The sequence below is a fragment of the Genypterus blacodes genome, unplaced genomic scaffold, assembly GCF_046128005.1.
Source record: "Genypterus blacodes isolate CSIRO-AG114 ecotype Tasmania unplaced genomic scaffold, CSIRO-AGI_Gbla_v1 ptg000090l_1, whole genome shotgun sequence".
In the NCBI taxonomy this organism is placed as follows: Eukaryota; Metazoa; Chordata; class Actinopteri; order Ophidiiformes; family Ophidiidae; genus Genypterus; species Genypterus blacodes.
Window position 1 is genome coordinate 268,323 of NW_027466895.1, and position 20,039 is coordinate 288,361.

The 20,039-nt window shown below is 46.6% G+C and overlaps 1 protein-coding gene across 4 annotated transcripts in view; it reads left to right on the forward strand.

Annotated features, from left to right (window-relative positions):
• The window catches only part of magi2a (membrane associated guanylate kinase, WW and PDZ domain containing 2a), a 121,554-nt gene that overhangs the window by 31,796 nt on the left and 69,719 nt on the right, over positions 1-20,039 (forward strand). For all 4 annotated transcript variants that reach the window (XM_076158927.1, XM_076158928.1, XM_076158929.1 and 1 more), the window contains exon 2: positions 2,712-2,828. In XM_076158927.1, coding sequence (XP_076015042.1) covers positions 2,712-2,828 — 117 coding nt within the window. The remainder of the gene's footprint in view (positions 1-2,711; positions 2,829-20,039) is intronic.

Below are 20,039 nucleotides of genomic sequence, written 5' to 3' on the forward strand. Positions count from 1 at the left end.
TCTAGTGGCTTAAAGACTAAAGCCAACTCTTTTCTCCTGGAGTAATATGCCTCTTTCAACGCTGCCTGTAGCAACTGATGACTCATGAATATTCTCTGCCCCCTTCTGGCACGGAGTCGCATGAAAAGGATTAATTTTCAGTGTTTTTGTGGTTTCATCTTCAGCGTTTTGAAGTGTACTCGGACCTTGAAACAGAGAACTTCAGGAGCTGATCGCTTGTGAAGGTTTGTCTCAGTGGTCCTGACAAGGTGGGAAACAAAGATGTTTCATTGTTCTTCCAGGAACGCTTCTCTCATTTTAAAACGGTGTGCGAAGGGGAAGATGTTTTGGAAGAAATTTGAGCTTTATTTGACCATAATAAATATCGCAACAACTATTGTCCTTGAATTATAGCATAGCCTAAAAATTGCTGTATTGTCTAGGCCTTAATGTGCGTCCATGCTCATTAATACAGAAAACTGTTCCAGGGGAATAGGACAAAATGGGAGAAAGTGCTGATATAGTTTCATACATCGGTTTCAGTGCATATAATCAAACAACCTCATGAGAAACCCCATTAGCAGCTAAACTCTTCTGGGGGAAATGAAACAGCAGCTGGTGTTTTTTACTGCATTTAGCTGTTTAGTTTCACCACATGGTTGTCGATGGCGCATCAAGGTCACACCAGGTCGCGCTTTCTGGCTTTGGGGTACCTGGCTGTGTGGCCTTGTGCAGAAAGAGGCCAATCAAACAGATGCGGTGTCCCCTGCTGCCGACAGGGGGTGCTGTAGGACCTGAGAATCTGGGGAGGCTGAGGACGAGCGGGATCTCGGTGTGACAGGTCCCCGCCGCCAGAGCCGCACTTCAACAGTCGCTCTCCCGCTCACACACACACACGCGCACACGCTTTCGCGCTCTCTCTCTCTCTGTCTCTCTCTTGCTCACTCACATATCCCCCTCCCCTTCTCTTTCTCACACTCCGTCTCTCCCGCGTTCCCCTCTTTCTTCTCTCTCCCTCGTTGAGCACAGAGAGAGGTGGCAGTGCTTTCAGGCTGGCTGATTATTGGTGGTTAGATCGCCGACGGAGAGTTTGGGATCTGAATGACTGGACGCCACAGGAGATTCCAGCAGAAGATCCGGCGGAAGATTTCCTAAAGAGGAGATTATTTGCATCACGATACCTGTGGAAAGAGAGAGAACCGCTGTACGCGCAAGAGGTGCCATTTAGTGTGTATGTGTGTGTGTGTGCACGTCTCCGTCTACTCACCTTTTCAGCATGCAGATTCATTGGCTTGGCTTCTTTTCTCATGCAAATGTAACCCAGCTGGTCGTGACGTTCCGCATCTTTGACAGAAACACAGATGGAGCCTGGACTGTATCATCTGCTTTGGATGAATGTAAAGAAAATTACCGCGTGTGTGTGTGTGTGTGTGTGTGTGTGTGTGTGTGTGACGCTGAAAGAGCCAGAATAGGCTGTATTATTAGATGGCAAACTTGTTCTCTCAAACTAGGTTATCTGTTAAACATTGTGATCGCACACACACACACACTTCCTGCTGTATTTATGAGCACTCCATCGAATCATGCTCAGATGTCATTGCCTCAGGATGGAACGAGGGAGCCTGTGTTTTTGTGTGTGTGTTGGGGGGTTAAATAACGTCTGGCATGACACCAAGTTGCTGCTTTTAAGAGGGAATTGAAGGTTAGCTGAATGTCTTTCCAATCTCGCTTTTCTTGACTTACATGCAGCTGTGACAAGTGCATTTGTTTAAGGAGGAAACCCTGAAGTAATGTCTGTCCAGCTACCCCCTTCCCTCACCCTCTACACCCACCCGGCTGTTCTGTCCCCATTTGAAATGTGATTACATGAGAGAGGATGGATGGAGTGTTTGCAGGAGGGTGGTGAAAGTGGACATGATGCTTGTTTTTCGTCCCTCTCCTGCTTTCTTCTCCCCCTGTGGGATTCGCCCTCTCTCCTCTCTCCTCTCTCCTCGCTCCCTCCTCCTCTCTGTCGCTCCCTCTCCTCGTCACCTCTCCCCTCCCGTCCTGCTGAGTAAGCAGGACCTGGCCCGGGGCTTCCAGAACACGAGGGTCCCACTTGCGGGACGCTGTGTAGTAGAAAGGAGAGGGTTGAGGGGGGGGTGGGGACAGCCACCGGGGGTGGGGTGGTGGATTGTGATTTATGTGTGGACGTTTCTCCACACGTGTTTGGCCACCGCTCCAATTAACACCTCCACCAATCCGTGGCTATGCCTGACAGATGCTGAATCCAGGCGAGTGCGAAGTATATTCATTAGTCTGTGCCACGTTTGTTTGAAGGATTTAGTGGATTCAAACTTGTTCTCTGGTTTCTCACTGATTTCCAGGTCATTTGCTGCCGCAGTAGTTTTGTGCTACTTCAGCTCACTATCAAAGTGTGGAAAGTGCAGAATTCAGACGACTCGGATCTGGATGACTTATGAACGTGTTCAGCCGTTGTCCAGCTGTTCGGAGCGTTTCCTCCAAGATGGTCTAAAGTTCGAGTCCCTAGTTCTGTCTTTCTGGAGTTTCCATGTTTTCCCACCAGCTGCTCCGTTTTTTTCCTCCCCCATCATCAAAGAGAAACATGTGCTTGGTTAATTACTCCTGCCATCGCCCTTGACCAAGACACTAGCTAACCCACTGTTTCTAATACTATGTATTCTGTGGATGGCAGATGGGTTCTAACTCTAAGTGTCATTGTGCTCCTCCAGGGGGCGTGATAGACAAGGACCTGCGCCACTACCTCAACCTGCGCTTCCAGAAAGGCTCGGTGGACCACGAGCTGCAGCAGATCATCCGGGACAACCTCTACCTCCGCACAGTCCCCTGTGAGTTACCCATAGTTCTCTCCTGTCTGTCTTTGTATCACCTCCCACTTCCTGACACGACCGGCTCTTCCCTCTCTCGCCTACTTATGAACCCTTGGTTTGTCTCGTCGCTGTGTGTTTGAACAGAACCGAAGCATAGAAATGCTCAGCTTATTCTCCTGCTGTCACGTCCCCTTGGCTCGCGTCCAAAATCTCTCTAGAGATCCGGCTGTGTCGCTGATCGATGTGCTGCCGGGTTGCTTTAGCTGGAATCGGGCTTTGAGTGCCGTGTCTCATGCAAGAGGGACCTTTAAAATCAAATAGTCCACTCTAATTAGCTCCATCACCTAAGCACGCACACACGCACACACATACACACACACACACAGTCTATTAAGGTCTTTTAAACTTAATCAATTCTTCTTGGGCGAGTGAGTTTCATTGTTGTGCGGATGAGCTGAGATAAGATTTGGAAGACTTAACACTATTGACAATGCGTGTGTGTTTAGGACAGAATGCTTATGGTGTGTTGGGACATTCTGGCCTTTATCAGGTCCACTAAGCCTCACTTCTTATATGGGCTTAGATTTACTGTGCTTTAATCCATATTCTCCGATTTCTTTTTGGTCATGTCTTTGCTCAACATGAGCTCATCTCTCTTGTCTGGGTACAATGCAGGTAAGGTGAATTACACTCTCCTGAATTCTTAATGGAGATGCTTGGAGCAGGCGAGGTTTAGCCAAAGCCACCTTTTCCTTCCGCTCTCCTCGTGTCTGAGTGGGAATGCGACAGGACAACAACAAAAAGAGCTATTTGTCTGGAGCGGTGGCTAATTTTCCCGATAACAGCTTGGCGGATGGGCTGTCAAAAGAGGAAGCGGAGATGGACAAAGAGGCGAGTGGGCCGAGATTGAGAACAAATGGTTGGACAAATAGAGGGAGAGAGGAGGATAAAAGGGGAGACGGGCCTGATGATGGGACGCAGATGGCGATAACCACAGGACTAAATGGACTGCAGATAAACTCGGGCACTAGAGGAGAGCGATGAAAGAGGTTAACTGGTGCATTAATGAAGCCTCAACAATGGGCCTCAGTGATTTTTGCTGCTGCTGCTGCTGCTGCTGCCGAGAGGAGGAGGATTAGTCATGACTGAGCCAGGCCTTTGGTCCAGACAATCAGCCAGTGGATGAGGGATAGATGAAGGGATGGATGGATGGATTGATTGATTACAACCTTCAGTTGTTTCAGAAGGAAAGACGAGGGAAAGGGATGTGACGAAGAAGAAGGGAGAAGAGACACAAGTTTCATATTGAGTAAATAAAAGTAGTTACTCTCCACCTCGGCTTGTCTTGAATTGAGAGCAGCCGTTACGTAAGGGCCTGGTGTAATCTGTGATGCTCCATGACGCTCTGTCAGGGCCGAGCGATCGATCTGAGGTCATTCATCACGACGATTTAAGATCAACCCTCGCACGGCGAAGGAGATGTTACGCCGGACAGTCGGACGGAGGCTCGCGGGCAGACGGCGGGAAAAGTTACTGCGGAGGAGCCAGTGTGTGGGGGGGGGGGGGGGGGGGGGGTTAGCAGAGACGGTGCCAGCTTTTAGACAAATTGCCTGGTTGAAATCCAAGGTCAGATCGTTAATAGCCTGAGCCCATGTGAAATCAGGCCTATCGTCTGGTAATCCACACAGATTTGATCAGGGAGATAGAAAGAGGAGAGGAGAGGAGCGGGCGAGCAAGTCCTGCCGCTCAAGTGGGCGACGCTGATCGAAAAACGACTGGATTATTAAAGGGAAATTGAATTGCAGAGCGTGGCAATTGAATCGTATGAATTTATAATCAGACTTTTAGTTTGCGTTTCGACCCCCCTCGCTCATTTATTTATCCACCATACTTCCACTTAAAAAGATCCAGAGCCGGCCAGATTAGATGCATGTTTTCCATACAAACTAAGTCGAAACCATTCATACTGCTGAATTGGCATCATCTCTAGCCTTATTTATGTACACTGGTAATTTTCATGTAGTTAGTGGTTGAGTTTGCATTACTTTACGTATTATGTCGCCTTTTCAGATCCCAAACTGGATTTGTTTCAAAATCAAATCGACTTTTCCTCCACCCTATTTCAAGATATCCTGCTAAAGAACTGACACATTAATGAGAACACCACCTCCTGAGCAGAGGTGACGGTTACCCATAATGCTTTAGTCTCTCTAAACACTTTTATTAACACCCTTCATCCTCTCTGGTATGGACATATTAAGAACCCACCTTCATCTCTCAAGCTTGTGCCACGTTGAAGATGAGCGACACGGTAAAAAAACGAAGGTCATCTGAGCCGTTTGGACCTGCTCAGGCTTTCACGTCCTCATTATGGCTGATATGTTTTCCTCTCTCTCTCTCTCTCTCTCTCTCTCTCTCTCGCTGTCTCTCGCTGCCTCTTTTACGGTGCGTTCCGCCGCCTCCCGTGTTGACAGGCTGGACACTGTAAAGCACTTAGCTGCTGTTGAGCTTTGCTGTCTATCTTTGGACTTTCTGAATAATAAAGCCGCTGATGGAGAACTCAGGTGCGGTTGAGAGATTGTTTTGTTCGCTTTCTCTTTCTTTCTCTCCCCCCATAGTGTTTCCAAGTTGACTTTTACACGAACTGCGATGCCGCATAACTAAAAACCCCCAACGAATGGTGCCATAAGCCTCACATCACGACCGGTTTGGGAACCCTGGCTCCATTGATCGCTGCTCTCTCGGAATGGCCAGGAAGGTGGTTGGTTGAAAACGGAGGAGGGGGGCGGCTGTTAAAACATCACAACCTGCTCCACCGTGCCCCCATCCCTGCACTAATGGAGAGAGTGAGGGTTTATGGAGGGTGTGATTGGATGTCCACACAGCTGCTGTTAATGTGTGTGAGCGCGCGTCGGCCACCATGGCGGCTGCATGTGCGTTTGTCGGCCTTAAATGCTCACGTGTGTTTCCGAGCGTCGGCATATGGTTTGATAGCAGGAAGCAGGCGGTCGTGGCCGCGAGTTAATGGGGAGGTAGATGCCAACGGCGGACGTTGAGTTTGTCTTAATGGCTGGGGCAACTGCATGCAAACCCGATGGTGCTTACTAATGAGAAAACGTGGCCCGTCCATCTGTCCGTCCGCAATTGCCGGGTTGATTTTCCTGCGGCCAACCAGGAAGTCAGGACAGCTATCTTTCCCTCCCACCTGCCCGTCACTCCCCTCCATCGTAAATCTGCCTGTAACTTGCTATGACCTACATGAGCCAATCAGAGTGCAGCTACGTCAGCGCTCCGGTTCGGCTTTGATGAGAGCTCTGACCTTTTGAACCGGAATTCTGCGTCAAAGTATCAACCAGGTGCCCCCGTTAGTTTGCTCACATGTACGCGTTGGTGTTTAACAGCCGCATGTCTGATGGATGACAGTAATAATCAGGATAATAAAAAGAGGAACTGCTCCCTGGTGGTCCTTCATTCATTATTTAGCATCTCTGTGAGAAACCTAATAACGGCTCGGAGGGTAAAACTCTGACGGAGGAGGCCTCAGCGCGGAGCTCCGAGCTGGGCCCCAGCTAGAAGCACGGTGAGTTTTTTTGAGATGGATTAAGGATTCGGTGATGTTTGGGTGAAGGTCATTTTTCTGAATGTAATGTTTTACTCTGTCACTCGCTCCTCATCCCTCCTGTCAGTTTGCTCCATTTTCTCTCTTCTTCTTCTTCTCCCCCCCAATAGATCAGACACGCTCCCTCACTTCCTCTCACATTTTACTCCCCGTTCTCTTTTCATACACTCATTTACTCGCAGACTTCATTGGAGGCGGGATGGGGTTTCCATAGCAACCGTCTCCACTCCCCTGTCTGCGTCAAAGGCTTGACTACTCTTAAACTCTCAGCCCTCTTACCTTTCCCTCTTTCTCTTTCCTGCTCTCTCTCCTTTTCATCCCTGTTAATGATACGATGTGCCCACATGGATGGGAAAGTCTGAAAACAGGGCAATGGGAGTTTAACTCAAATCTCCATCTATTATCCCATAATGTCTTTATTAGCCATTTCTAGCTTTGTTAAAAACATAAACAAAACTCTAACTGCATGTCGGCAAATACGATTTGCTTTTCCAACCCTGTCATATTAAGACCATGAGGAGATGAAATTAATACATAGAAAATAAACAAATAATGTTAAACCTTTGCAGAGTTGACGACCAGATGCTTGGGCAGTAATGAAAGAAGTGGTCATCAACTAGGTTAAAGGCGACATCATGTTCTACTACAAGAGCATTGAGCTTAAAACGAATCACATCACATACATAAATACAGGCTGTTGTCCCGATATTTCGTGCAGGTTTTCAGAAGAAGAAGAAAGAAATTTCATCATCTTCTACCCGAGTGCTTCCAGAGAGCATTCAGAGAGAAGTTTTTTTGCACATTTCCTCTCACGGTTCCTGATAAATTCTTGTATTGACGTTATTGCTGTCCGTGTAGTATCGCTGTAACATCTTTGTCTCTGATTAAATTCCAGAAAGTCGACGATTTGGCCCACAAAAAAACACTCTGTTGTGAAAATCCATCACACTGCTCATGTCCTACCCGGAAATGAAACGCGCGCCGCTCTGTCCTTTGTAAGCACCAACCTGCAAAGTCTGTCTCCATTACAGTTTTCGGTGGTACTTCTTTATGGATTTGCCACAAAATCCACCTCAAGCTAGCGATATGTGTTGGTTTTTCAGCAATTTGTAATTACGAATTGCGCAAAATGCTGATGAGGGGTGTGTGTGTGTGTGTGGTGGACTTGATTGACAGGGTGGGACACAGATGTGGATGTGCCAGGCAGGGAGCTCGTGATGATGCTCGCCGCTCCTCAGCAGATGCGGCTTACGGAAGAAGAGTGTGAAATTTGCTCTTTAATTGGCTCCTTCGTCGCTCAAAGACCTGCGACTGTACAGCAGCAGCGTAGGATTGACAAATCCGCCAGGTGATCTGCCCACGGTCGCCTAGCCGCAAAGCTGTCACGAGCTGCCCACTGTCGTCATCTTCAATGTAATGATGCGAAAGAGACAGAGGAAGATCGTAACGCGAAACCTTGATCCAGATTCTGCGCCGCAGTCCAACTGGGTGTGGGATTTGGCGAGATCTATGTAAGAGCCTCTTATTTAGAAGCATTTGCAGCATCTGAACCTTCACCAACTACGGTTTCAGTGTCCCAGATCATTCACGTACTCGGCATTAGAGTCTTTGTGGAGCTCATTTCCTCGCCTCCGTGGCATGTGACGGCTCTCTGGACAATCCATTTAGGAGATGACCGTGTTACAAACTGACATCTTTTTTAAGGTTCAAATCAAAACCAGTGTCATTATTTAGCAGAGGTGCGAATAGAAGATGGACACTCCTTAATTGTGTCCATAAGGAATAGCTGAAGTGTCTTATTCAGCACTCAGCCCTCAGCATGAAGATGCTAAATTCAGCTCAGTGAGTCAGAGGCGTGACGTCTTACTTTTATCTGTCACTTAAAAAGCTCCATTACAAAAGTTCTTTATTACGACAGGATGACAAATATCTGCCTGACCCGGAAACAACAAACGCGTGAGAGACTCGATCAAAGCCGGATGCCGTGACGACCATGAAAGACTTTACCTGAAAGTGTCATTTATCTTTATTCTACTGCAGCACTCTTCTTCATCTTGTTTCCATATTACCATATTCCAGACCCTCATTTCATTTCAGAACTCAAAATCTTTGCGTTGGATTTTGTGAAAGGTGGTTCGTGGGTGAAGGAACATTATAATAGAGTTTGAGGCGGATCCATACCATAGAAAGTTCCAGTTTTGATTTTTAAAACATTACTTCCAGGCCATAGACAACCATTCATTATCAGTCAGGGAAAAGGTTAAGACCTTTTAGAACTTTTGTCCCTGATTTTGTCAACATTTCATAGACGTTTTCTAATTTTAGTGAAGATTAAATTCTGGAAGAACACATTTACGGAACAATTGTGAATTTGGATAACTTTTTTGGAAGAAGTGTAGCTTTTTAGATGGTAAAAATATATGAAGAATAAACTCCAAAGTCTTCAGAACTTGAGGGTAAAGTAAAAATCCATAATGCAGTAATCGTTCAACAGGAACTCCTGATCCTCACACCTTAGCGGCTCACACTGTCGTTCCCCATTTAGAAGAAGGAGGAACGTCATCACAATAAAGGTGTAGTGCAACAGAATCTATAGGCTGCTGAGTTCAGACACCTGAACCCTCCACTGTCTCCTGCAGGGAAACTTTGGTTATTGCCTCGATCTGTTTCACCTGCCTGTCCGAATAAACTCATCGAACCGCAGCGTTGAGTAAATCCGTTTCATTAAGTCTTCCACCAGCATTCAAAGTCCTGACTGTGTTCTCTGTCTCTCTGTCTTCTCCCCCAATGTTTGTCTCGCATTCTGTCAGGACAGGCGCGGAGAAGTGGCGCCGCAAAACCACATTTCACTGCAGGGCCTTATCTTTGCAGAGGTTGAATGAAAATGCAAACCTCACGCTGGCGTTTTAAAACCCAGCCGCGAGGTGACAAAGGAGCTCTACCTCCTTTTTGAACAATGCAGCCCAGGTGAGATTAGAACGCAGGGCGGTTCATCAAAAGCAGCTTGTGTGTGGCGACAGATTGTGACCAGGATTACACCTATCGCTCATATAGCTCGTATAATGCTGGGAAAACAGCTGAGGTAAACGTCGAAACGCAGTGAGGCTATTAAGTGTCGCTCTGCCACCCTGAAGCTGAGGTGAGATGTTTTTTGGGTGTTCTGGACAGGAATTGTATGTAGTAACGCAAGTAAATAGGAAATATATTGTGGTTGTAAGTGAAAACGTGTGTGTTTTTGTCTGTTTTTACTATAGTTCTTTTTGCACAAAGCCAGAGGCAATTTCAAAGGCTGCCATCCCAAACCTTTCACATCAAGCCAACGCAATTCATCGGAAAAGTTTGAAAGCGGAAAAAGAAGAAAAGGCAAATCTCTGCCAAGGTCACACATTTCTATCTAAGTTGAAATCCAAAACATGCCTTTCTGTTAACATTTGCGCTATAACCTGACTGCTGGGTTTGAAGTCTGGTTGATACTCTGTGCTACCATGTAGTGGTAATCTAGTGTCAGTGCATGATGATCAGTCTGAATGGTTGTCTGTGGTCACTTGCACTATGGAATGGAAAAGGAAACACAGGACAATGACCACTAGGTTAAATGAAATATAAATTAGTGGCATTGTGAATGTGGTTGAACATGTCTTTTCTCTCCTCTGTGGGCGTAGCCTGTCCAGTGCAGACGCAAAATGACGCGTGATTTTGTCCGCAGTGCCTCCCGGGGGGAGCGGACGGGGACCCTGGTGGTCACTGCCGTTTTAATATTCATTACTGGAGCTGTTGTGGCCTTGCGTTGGCGAGCAATGACTCGCACACCTCCCTCCTCACACACTAACGCACAGCGGCAGGATCCTTATTATTCCCCTCCGTCCAAGTGTGTTCACATGCATTCTAATAATTTGATTATAACCAAGGCTGAGGCAGTGCTCTGATTACAAAACAACTGGCCTGAAAACACCTTAATCGCATTATCTTACTGACATCAAGGTTAAATTTGAATGAAGTCTGATGCGGTGAACGGTTCCGGGTCATTCGTCAGTCTTTGGACTGAATTTTGGCAGCTGAGCAACTTCGTCTGGCTTTTTTCAGATTCTTCAACCACAAAAGTCAGACAGAGTGATTTGGCTGCAGGGCTTGTTTTTCTTCTCAATTAAACATTAACTTTTTTACGTCTATATCGTGCACTTACTTGAGCAGAGATGTTTGTCCTCTTTGAACTTTGTCTTTTATTCACTCTTAGGTGTAAGGATTTACTGCTTCTCTATATACACATCACAGTTCATTGAGTCTCCCGGAGTTATTCTTTTAACCATTGTTCAGACTAAATAGGCAATTCGATGATGTCACCTTCAATTCTGGGAAGTTGTAACAGCCATTTGTCATTTTTTTGTCAGTCAATTCACTAAATAATCACTTCAACGCAAGAAATATTGTCTGATGACTCATTAATGAAAACACTCATCAGTTCCTGACCTGAATTCCACAGCAATGGAGTCATCGGTCTGAACGTAATCGTGCTTCCTTATTATCTGTCGAGTACAATCTTGATTAGATTCCTTCGTATGTGTACGGCCTGCACGTTTTGTCATTTATATGCTGATCAGGCGGGACGAGCTTGCGTCCTTTCTGAACTAGTCCCCCTTCGCATTCCGTTCTCTCAGAAATTCCCTTCATGAAACGTGTGGCCTGTCGCTGCCTCCCACCTGCCTCCCTACTGATTGGTATTGTGTGATGAGCTTCAGCCTGACAGAAACATTTTCAAACATCCTTCGCAGGGACCGAAGCAATCAGCGAAGGCCAGACAGGAGGAGGGAAGCAAATCCTCCAGGGGTCCGTCTCATTAGAGGGAGCTTCACTGTCACTGCCGCCGAATGTCAGAGAAGTCTGCGTTAGACTCGGCTATCCCTCATGTTAATTACTCGGACTGTGCGAGTAATTGGCTCCTCTTGAACCGTCTCTAACCCTAAGAGAGAAGAAGGGGACGAGTTGCAGCGAAAGAGGACGACAGGAGGCCAGATTAGCAGGTTTTTCCGGTATCAATCAAAGATTGAAGGACTAAGTTTCACCACTCGTCCCTGATGATCCAAAACAACAAACAAAAGAATCTTCCCCTCCAATTATTTCTTTGTTTCTTCCCCTCCGTAAAGACAGTACAGTAGTTGTTCCTTTATGACAGACAGATTTAAGGTTATAATGATTATTAATTCCCAGAGGGTGACTCGGCCTTGGACAGGCTCACTTCTGATCTTGATAGAAAGGGACGAAGGATTCAAGCCTCATCCGCTTATATTTAATGGAAACTGCCATCCCGCAGTTGAACTTTGTCGAAATTCCGGCTATGTTTTATGTAAAACTGGCATTTGAAAGTGCGCCTGGTGAAATGCTCAGTCATGTGAAATAAACTAGTGGCCCTTTGGTGTGTGATCATACTTGGGATGTAAAGCCGCTGCTGTATTATTCCGACTCTGGTTTGGTCTGGCTGTACTCCGTAATCACAGATCCAATCTTGAGGACATATCGGAGCTCTGATTCTGTTTATCCGGGCCCCTTAATGAAACATCCCGTCTATCCCGCGTCAGTCGAGGAGCAAATTCAATCTGCGAGGCGGCCCCACGCTGTGACCTGCCGAACGGGGAAGGAAAGTCGCCTCGTCTCCTCTACGAGCTGCGATCAGCGCGAACAAGCTCGGCATCAGGAGGTTTGTGTGTGCTTATCTCCAATGGCGTCGTTGTGCAGTAAATAGGACAGATTGGAGCTTGCTGCTTCTTATTTAACAGCTCGTGCTGCTCATTTTATCACAGATCAAGGGTTAAAGATATTGAGAGAATAAAGTTTCCTTAATGAGACGTCTTTGTCAATGAAAGTATACGGATCCAAACTCGGCAAAACATCTTTCACACTGCAAAGAATTATTTGAAGATTATCGCATCTGTTTTCTATTTGTTTCGCTCTTATCTGCGCCCTGCTCTTGCCTGCTGCCGCAGCTCAGCATCCCTACAAGGAAAGACTAAAGATGCGTCTTATCGTCCAACACAATTACAGCCAGGTTTTCTCACAGGTTAAAATGTCCCTTGGAAAGAAATGCGTCTGTATCCTGCACCGTCGGTCGAAACAGAATTAACCTCCTACATAGATCTGAACAGAAATAAGTACTACTTACTCACCTCGTGTTGGTTGTGGACTTTGTTATCAGCCCACTGTCCTCCGGATGACTTCACTAGGCTGTTTTAGCTGCTCGTCTGAAGCGGAATGGGGAAGGTAAAAGCTGAACTACATCTGTGTTTTTTGTTTATAGCCGCCTCAGAAAGAAGTCGGATCGCATACATACGCAACGTACTTCCACAAGTTTCACTCTCTGATCTGTCAGTGACCCCTGAGGCTGTAACATGAAGTTTATAGAATAAGAGAGGAGAGGGCTGTCGTCTCTTCATTATCCATCCTAATCTCCCAAAATGCACTTGTTTTGAGCAGAACAAATAACAAGCATGGCAGACACACACTCCCTCTCTCCCCCTCTTTCTTTTCTCCTCTCCTCAATTTTTGTTTGCTTTATTCCGCTGCTGCTCAAGGTTTGATTGTTATTCCGATCAACAAAGAACAAGAGCATTTGTTACCTTTTGTCTGACACCAGCTACAACAAACCCCCGTACGCTATCCCACAGCCACAGCCACACACACACAAAGCTATTCTATGAGGACGTGTGTGTGTCAGCCATCTATGCCCGGGGACGAACACTGTTAAGTGGCCAGCATGTCTGGTTAAGCTATCTGGAGCCATGTTGCTGCTCGGGAAAAGGGCGTGAAGGCGAATTCCCAGAGGCAACGCGGATCTGTTACTGGAATGAGGCACTGGTGTCTCGTCTCATTACGGTCGCTTGTCACACACACACACACACACACACATGCTGGCTCTTGGTTGTGGATGTGTGGGCAGATACTTGTGTTTGTTTTTTTGCCCGTCTGAACTCAGATGAGATTTTAGGCAGGTTTAAACTACTGTATCCCTCCACAGACAGACCTATGTCTCCACAGACGCAGCTGAGTCTCATCCCGTCTCGTCTAGTCTCTGCGGGGCAAAGCTGAGCCAATGTCTCCATGCGAGATGCTTGGCAGTAATGTTGAGACTTGAGAGATGGCATCTGCGGGGACTTGATGAGGGCCAATTATGAGCCAATTATGCTGATTAATGGGATTACAGCTCGCGCCTCTCCTGGTGGATACTTCCATATGTAAATAGAGGCTTTCCCCCTCAAAGCTGAAGCAAAGAACAGGAGACTTTCATCTTTGAAGGCGAACTCGCATCACTTTGTTCGAGAGGTTTGCTTTTCGTCAGAATGGTCGGTGCGCTCTTCCTTCCTGCTGTTCTTCTCCCGGTGCTTTGACTTTGTTCCACCTCAGAGTGTGTGAAACCTCTACTGTCACCACCGCAGGGGTTTGCTTGAGAGCTTAGAGTGGCTGTCCAGAATAGAGAGGGCCAGTGTGTGAACCCATCTGTGTGTGCATGTGGGGGGGGGGGTTGTTACATTGGTAACAATCAGACTGTGCTCTGATTGTTACCAATGTCAAAGTTATACAGAGATGCACACACACATTCTGCCTGAGCTTGTAACACAGCGACAGTTGTGCTTCTCACTGAACTTAGCACAAATCACTCACGCATGTCATCGTTCAGCACGATGAAAACAGGACAGTTTGGACCAGGCGGGTGTAATGTTGGGTGTTACATGATACTGAGGACCATTTCTCTTGTTGTGGTCAGATTTGAGGATGGAATGTATTTTATTACCTCCATGTTCACCCAAGATTTATGAGCTAATGTTATTTAACTCAAACTTTGCCATTCATTTATTTATTTAAACTCGTAAAGACAATGTGACTGCAGCTCCACCGCAGGATAAAATCAAATTCGAAATTCCTCATCAGCAGTGTATGCCTGCAACGGTGCATGAGCTGACAGAAATGCTATTTGGGAGCGGTGTGTGTGTGTGTGTGTGTGTGTGTGTGTGTGTGAGAGAGAGAGAGCGAGGAGTGTCATGTCGGCACAGGGGCAATGCGTAAAGTCAAACAAGCCGTTCTGCTCGGGGCTACATTCATTATTGATTCCCTTATCGGGCGGATGGAGCAAGTTGGGTACAGGTGAGCGAGCATCCTGAACACACACACACACTGTTCTGTGGAGGATCATGGATGTTTTTAGTAAGAATGGAATGCTGTGTGTGTTGTGGCTACATGGCAAGCTTTGCATCCTACTTCTTTCATCAGACTTTGTGTGCGTCTGCTCCACATTCCTCCTTGCTTTATCCCTTGGAGAGACAGTGTATCCATGGCGTGACTCATTTGGGTGCTGGGCAGCAGGAAACACACTCCTTCTAATCTTCACGCTCCCCAGAGCAGAGAAAATGGCTACACTTAGCCAATTAGAGTGCTGGGACCCGATTAGGTGGACAAGCATCGAGCCTGTGGGATAACACTGATATGACACGCACACGTGTATGGACGGAGGACGAGCCCGGAATATCAAAACCAAACTGCATATGCACCCAGGCAGAGACGCTCCAGAGGTGTTGTTTGTGTAAAGGCGTGAAGGCAAAATCAATACCTGTGTGCTTCAAGAAGCCAACCAGGAGAAGAGGGGTGGTGCTTCTTTGATGAAGCACCGCAGTATTTGTTGCGGTGAACACAACAGAATTCAGCCCCCGTCTGTATTAGAACTCCCTCGTCCGAACAGGAATGGAAACATAACGCGCCGGCTGTTATTTAGAGTGAAATCTACAAAAGCAACTTCTGGAAGCAGGAAACATAAAGCGCTTTAATCAAATTGTGAGCGACACCAGGCAGGTTGAAGTTTGTTCTCCTCAGCTTGAGCTGCGTCTAGCTTCATTTCTCCATGTTTGTTCTATTTTTTTGTTTCTTGTTCCTTCGCATTCTCCCTCTTGTCTGCTGAAATCGAACCGAGCTTCACCGGAAAGATCCCTCCTCCTCCTCTCCTGTCTGTTTCTGTTACCAAGCACCTATATTTAGACGGTTGACTTTACCAGGCAAATGGGTCAAAGCTGCTGCGAGATACATCATGCCACTCCGTATTCTTTGCAATTCTTTGTGACGTTTAAGCCAATGCTGAACATTTGGCCTGGTTTCGCCGCACAGCGGGCCTGGTTCGTCTGCGGAGAGAGTTGAGTCGAATATGAAATCCAAACACAAGTCCTCATGAATCTCACTGTAACGTTGCTAATATCTCTCAAATAGTAAGTCCCACATACTTGACGCTCCTTCTGAAACTTCACAGCAACAACAGGAATGATGTAAGAAAGCGTCTGGTCAATGAAACTTGAACACCCTCACCTTCATCCTGACCATCGTGTTGATCGGTGCCTGTAATAAACATTCCTCTCCTTGATTAAACCATGAATATTATTACAGAAGTTCCTGAAACAATTTGAGTTTTATTTAAAGCTGGGAGCGTTGACATTTACAGCGAGCAAAGGTTGTTATTACCATAGCACATTTGCTTTGAGGGGAAACTGCAAAGGGGTCGCGGCCAAAGCAACGTGGAATCACAACCGGCGACTCCCATTTCCCACTCTCAAGATCCGCTGTCTTTCATATGCACAGGCGATGTTTCCTTAGCGGTGAGAGCAGTTTTGGATTCTGTTTGCCTTGGGTATGAGGAACATAAAACAACAACATGGGGCATTTCCATAGGATCGGGGTCCCTCTTTCCCAGGAAATAGAAGGCTAAAGATGTCAGTAATTGTCCACAGCTCAACACCATGCGTACGTGAGACAAATCTGAAACATGGAGCCTTGTCATTGTGACAAAGGTAAGTTAATCAATGGAGTGGATCCATATTCTGTCCTTCGAAGGCATGATGGCACTGATACACTGGAGTGGAGTATGTCTAGCTGGCCTCCAGGTTAATGGCACCATGTGACATTGTGACTGAACTGAATGTGTGCAAATGAGATTTAAATGTGTGTGCATCGTTTATAGAGGTTCAGACGGACTGAGCAGCAAAGTCAAAAAGGACTCTTGGGTTTTGGTTTTAACATCTATCCTGTGTGCGTATTTTAAGCAGGTCTGTCCAATCTGCTTCACCCCTGCTGGATGTGAGATTGATACACAGCGAGACAGACGTTTGCAGAGGTTATCTTATTCATCACTTCCTCACTTCCCTGTTGCTCGCTCCTCCTGTGGCCGGAGCAGCCCAACGATTTAGTCCAATAGGCTTTAATGTCACCATTGGCTGCTGTGACATTTGTGCTCAAAGGCTATTTCTCACTGGATACTGACTGACTGTTGACAAAACTGAGAGAGACGGCGTGGCAGCGAGCGCGGTGGGGGGCGGGGGTGCTGGGGTGTGTTGCTGCACACGCTTGTCTGTCCATCTATAGCGTCTCTATTAGTATTCTGAGCCGGCAGCTTCCTGAGACCGTCTTCCTTCACGCCTCTCTCAGAGGATTTCCGACACTGTCTGTCTCTCTCTCTCTCTCGCCGTCTCACTCCTCTTTCTCTCCCTCTCTCTCTCTCTCTCTCTGTCCTCACACGGCACTAGCCTGCGTTTCCTCCACATTGCCATGGAGACAGACGTGATGTCAGCGCCGGTCTGCGGAGCTTTGTCAGACTATAAACCCGCTCCCCTCCTTCCAAGCAGCGTTGCCCTAAAGATTATTAAAGTGCGCATTATCTGTTTTGCCCACCTGGCTGCCAAAATCAAATGTTCTCACAAGGTCCAGCAATCGATACTGTCCCAGATGGAAGGATGTCTTATTTGGCTACGTGGCGCTCAGGGAGGGAGCCGTGCATCGGGTTGTGTGTTATTCAGCATCGTACTCGGTGGAATAGTATAATGTGGAGCAGGCACAGGTGGTAGATTGTTATTATGGACCATTTTGAGACACAGAGGTCTGGCGAGCCGCTACACCACTGAATAGGCTTCTTCTACTCGTTTTAGTTTAGTCCACTGCTGTCTGCATTCCCCCCCCCCCCCCCAACCCCATCCCACACACACACACACACCTCAGCAGACGGTGAGGGCCAAGCCACGACTACGACGGCAAAAGCATCGGAATTGGACATGCTAGAATAGAAAAAAGATGGCTTTTCGGCTGGTGAAGGCTGCTTGGAACACTATATGCATGATATGCAAATAGTCTCATCCTATGTTTATTAATATTCATGTGGTGTGGCATTCGTGGTTGGCTAAACTGGGATTATGAAATCGTACGAAAAGGAGAAAAAAACATGAAGGAGCTGGTGCGTGAAGATGTAGAATGATCTGACATGTTCCTACCACAGAAGAAGAAGAAGAAGGATTTGTTCCCTGAAAGTTCGACTCTGAGCCATGAGAATCAGCCCCTGCAGGTTTGAAGCAATCTCCCTGATCACAATTGCGTGAGAAGGCAACCTGCTTAGTCTCTGAGCCCTCACACGCAATCCTCGTTTGCCCCTTTTGCAAAACCGTAACCTGTCCAGACTTTGAAAGTTAGTCACAATGTTTGTCCAGTCAGTGGATGTAATGAACTTAAATATCACGCTGCCCCCTACTGTGCAGAGGCCAGACTCTATCAGCCCCTCAGTCTGAATCATAGACTTACTTACTTACTTACTTATCACAATATAAAGGCATGTCCCTTCCAGTATTCTTAGTTATGTATAGTTGATTGGTAAGTTCTGAGCCCACCATAGGCATTTCACATGTTCTACATGTAGTTAGTTTGGTAAACACAAACATTACATCAGCAACATATTGCAAAAACATACAAACTTAACCCAACAATTAATCAAGTCCATATTTTTACACCCTCCTACACACACTTTGAAACATTGTGTAATCACTCCACCCTCCAAGAATTCCTATTAGTCGTATTGCTTGATAGACTGAATAGTTTGAGGGTTTTTTGGGCAAGGCTGTGGAAGATCTAATGTGATGTGATATGATATCTCAAAGGTCCTTTAAAAGGGTTCTTTAAAAGGCTCGCGCTCAGAACTCAGTCGACCCTCTTTTCAACTACCATGGAAAATTCTTGACACCAGTGAGCCAGACGATGTGCGTTCACTTCGCGGCTCAGCTGTCGCCTCATCAAACATTGACGCTCATCACTGGAAGGCAACTCGACTTGTCCCGAGGCGTCGATATGAATTTTTCGATTTTAAAAGCGTATTGATGAAATCAGAGCGATTAAAAAGCTCTTACGTTTAATCACTGGCTTATGCGCTCCAACACGCGCAGTCGGAAAAAAACACATTTTTTCCGACGCAACTCAGTGCGGCTTATCCTTTATTCAAACGCTCCACTCTGAAACTCCTGCACTCCTGGCGCCAACCGGATCAAACCTCCCATTCCCCTCAGTCACTAGCTGGAACGTCATATTTATCTTCTTTTTCCGCCTCTTGGTTTCCGGGGGCCGATTAAAGTAGAGCTCAGCGTGAAATTGTCGCTCGTCTGCTCGGTGTCACACAGCTTTAGATCAAGCCCGACGTGACCTTTTGTAAACATGTCTCAGGCACCGTTTTCTCAGGTAAATTAATTAAGCGATCCCTTTTTTCCAGTGCAGAGAGATGAATATCAGGATTGTAAACATCCCTCCATGGCCCCGGGGGAATCGTACGGAATGTCTACGTGTGTGTTAAGGGCGGTTGATGGGAGACACTCTGTTTATTGGATCGCACAATCAAAAGAAGACCATACACACACACACACACACACCAAGATATAAATGCACACAGACAAATTCTTCTGCACCCTTGTGCATAATAGACTACTACTTATTAACATAGGCAGACACGAGTGCGCGCGCACACACACACACACACACACAGAGGAGGAGGAATTTAGGCCATCGCCATAGTGATATAGACAGCGGAGAGATGGAACATGACTCTATAGGGTCCATAAGGATTACTGTTCAGAGGAATCAGTGATGAGTGTGTGCAAGAGGGTGGGTCTGCAGAAGTGTGTGTGTTTGTCTGCGCTTTTCCGCTTGAGGAGGAGATAATTCTCTTCAATGTGGCCCTCATGAGTAGATTCCAACTGCCTCTGTTCTTTGATGAACACACCTACACACACACACACAATCTCTTTTTCAGTGTTGAGTGAAGGTGAGTTCTGACAGACGGGTGAGTTTGGCAGGTGCAGAAACTTGCCGTCACACCCGCTCATCAGGCTCGATTTGGAAGTCAGATTTAGTAACAAAACAGAGAGAAATAACCTTGCTTGTGTATTGATCATCTGTGATTGAATGTCCCGATGGATCCAATCCAAAGCAATCAGGGAGCGAAGCGTTGGGAACCATGCATATACAGAGGCAAAGTAAAGCTGGAGTACACACAGATGAAACCAGTGGCTCGTGGAGGGACTCATTACAATATCTGCCTAATTCAACCCAGGCCTGATGTTCTGTTTGATTGGTGACTGTAATATCTGCACTGGAATTAATATTTTACACAATATCCTTCACATTGAAGCACCCAGTAGCACACCTGAACGTCCCAGCAGACTGATATGCACACAAACTGCCCCACAGGTAGTGCATTATATATTCGCCATAATTCACGTGGCAAGTTTCCCCTCTGCAACACTTCACCAAGTGGAGGACGTGAGAGGAGGAAGGCGATG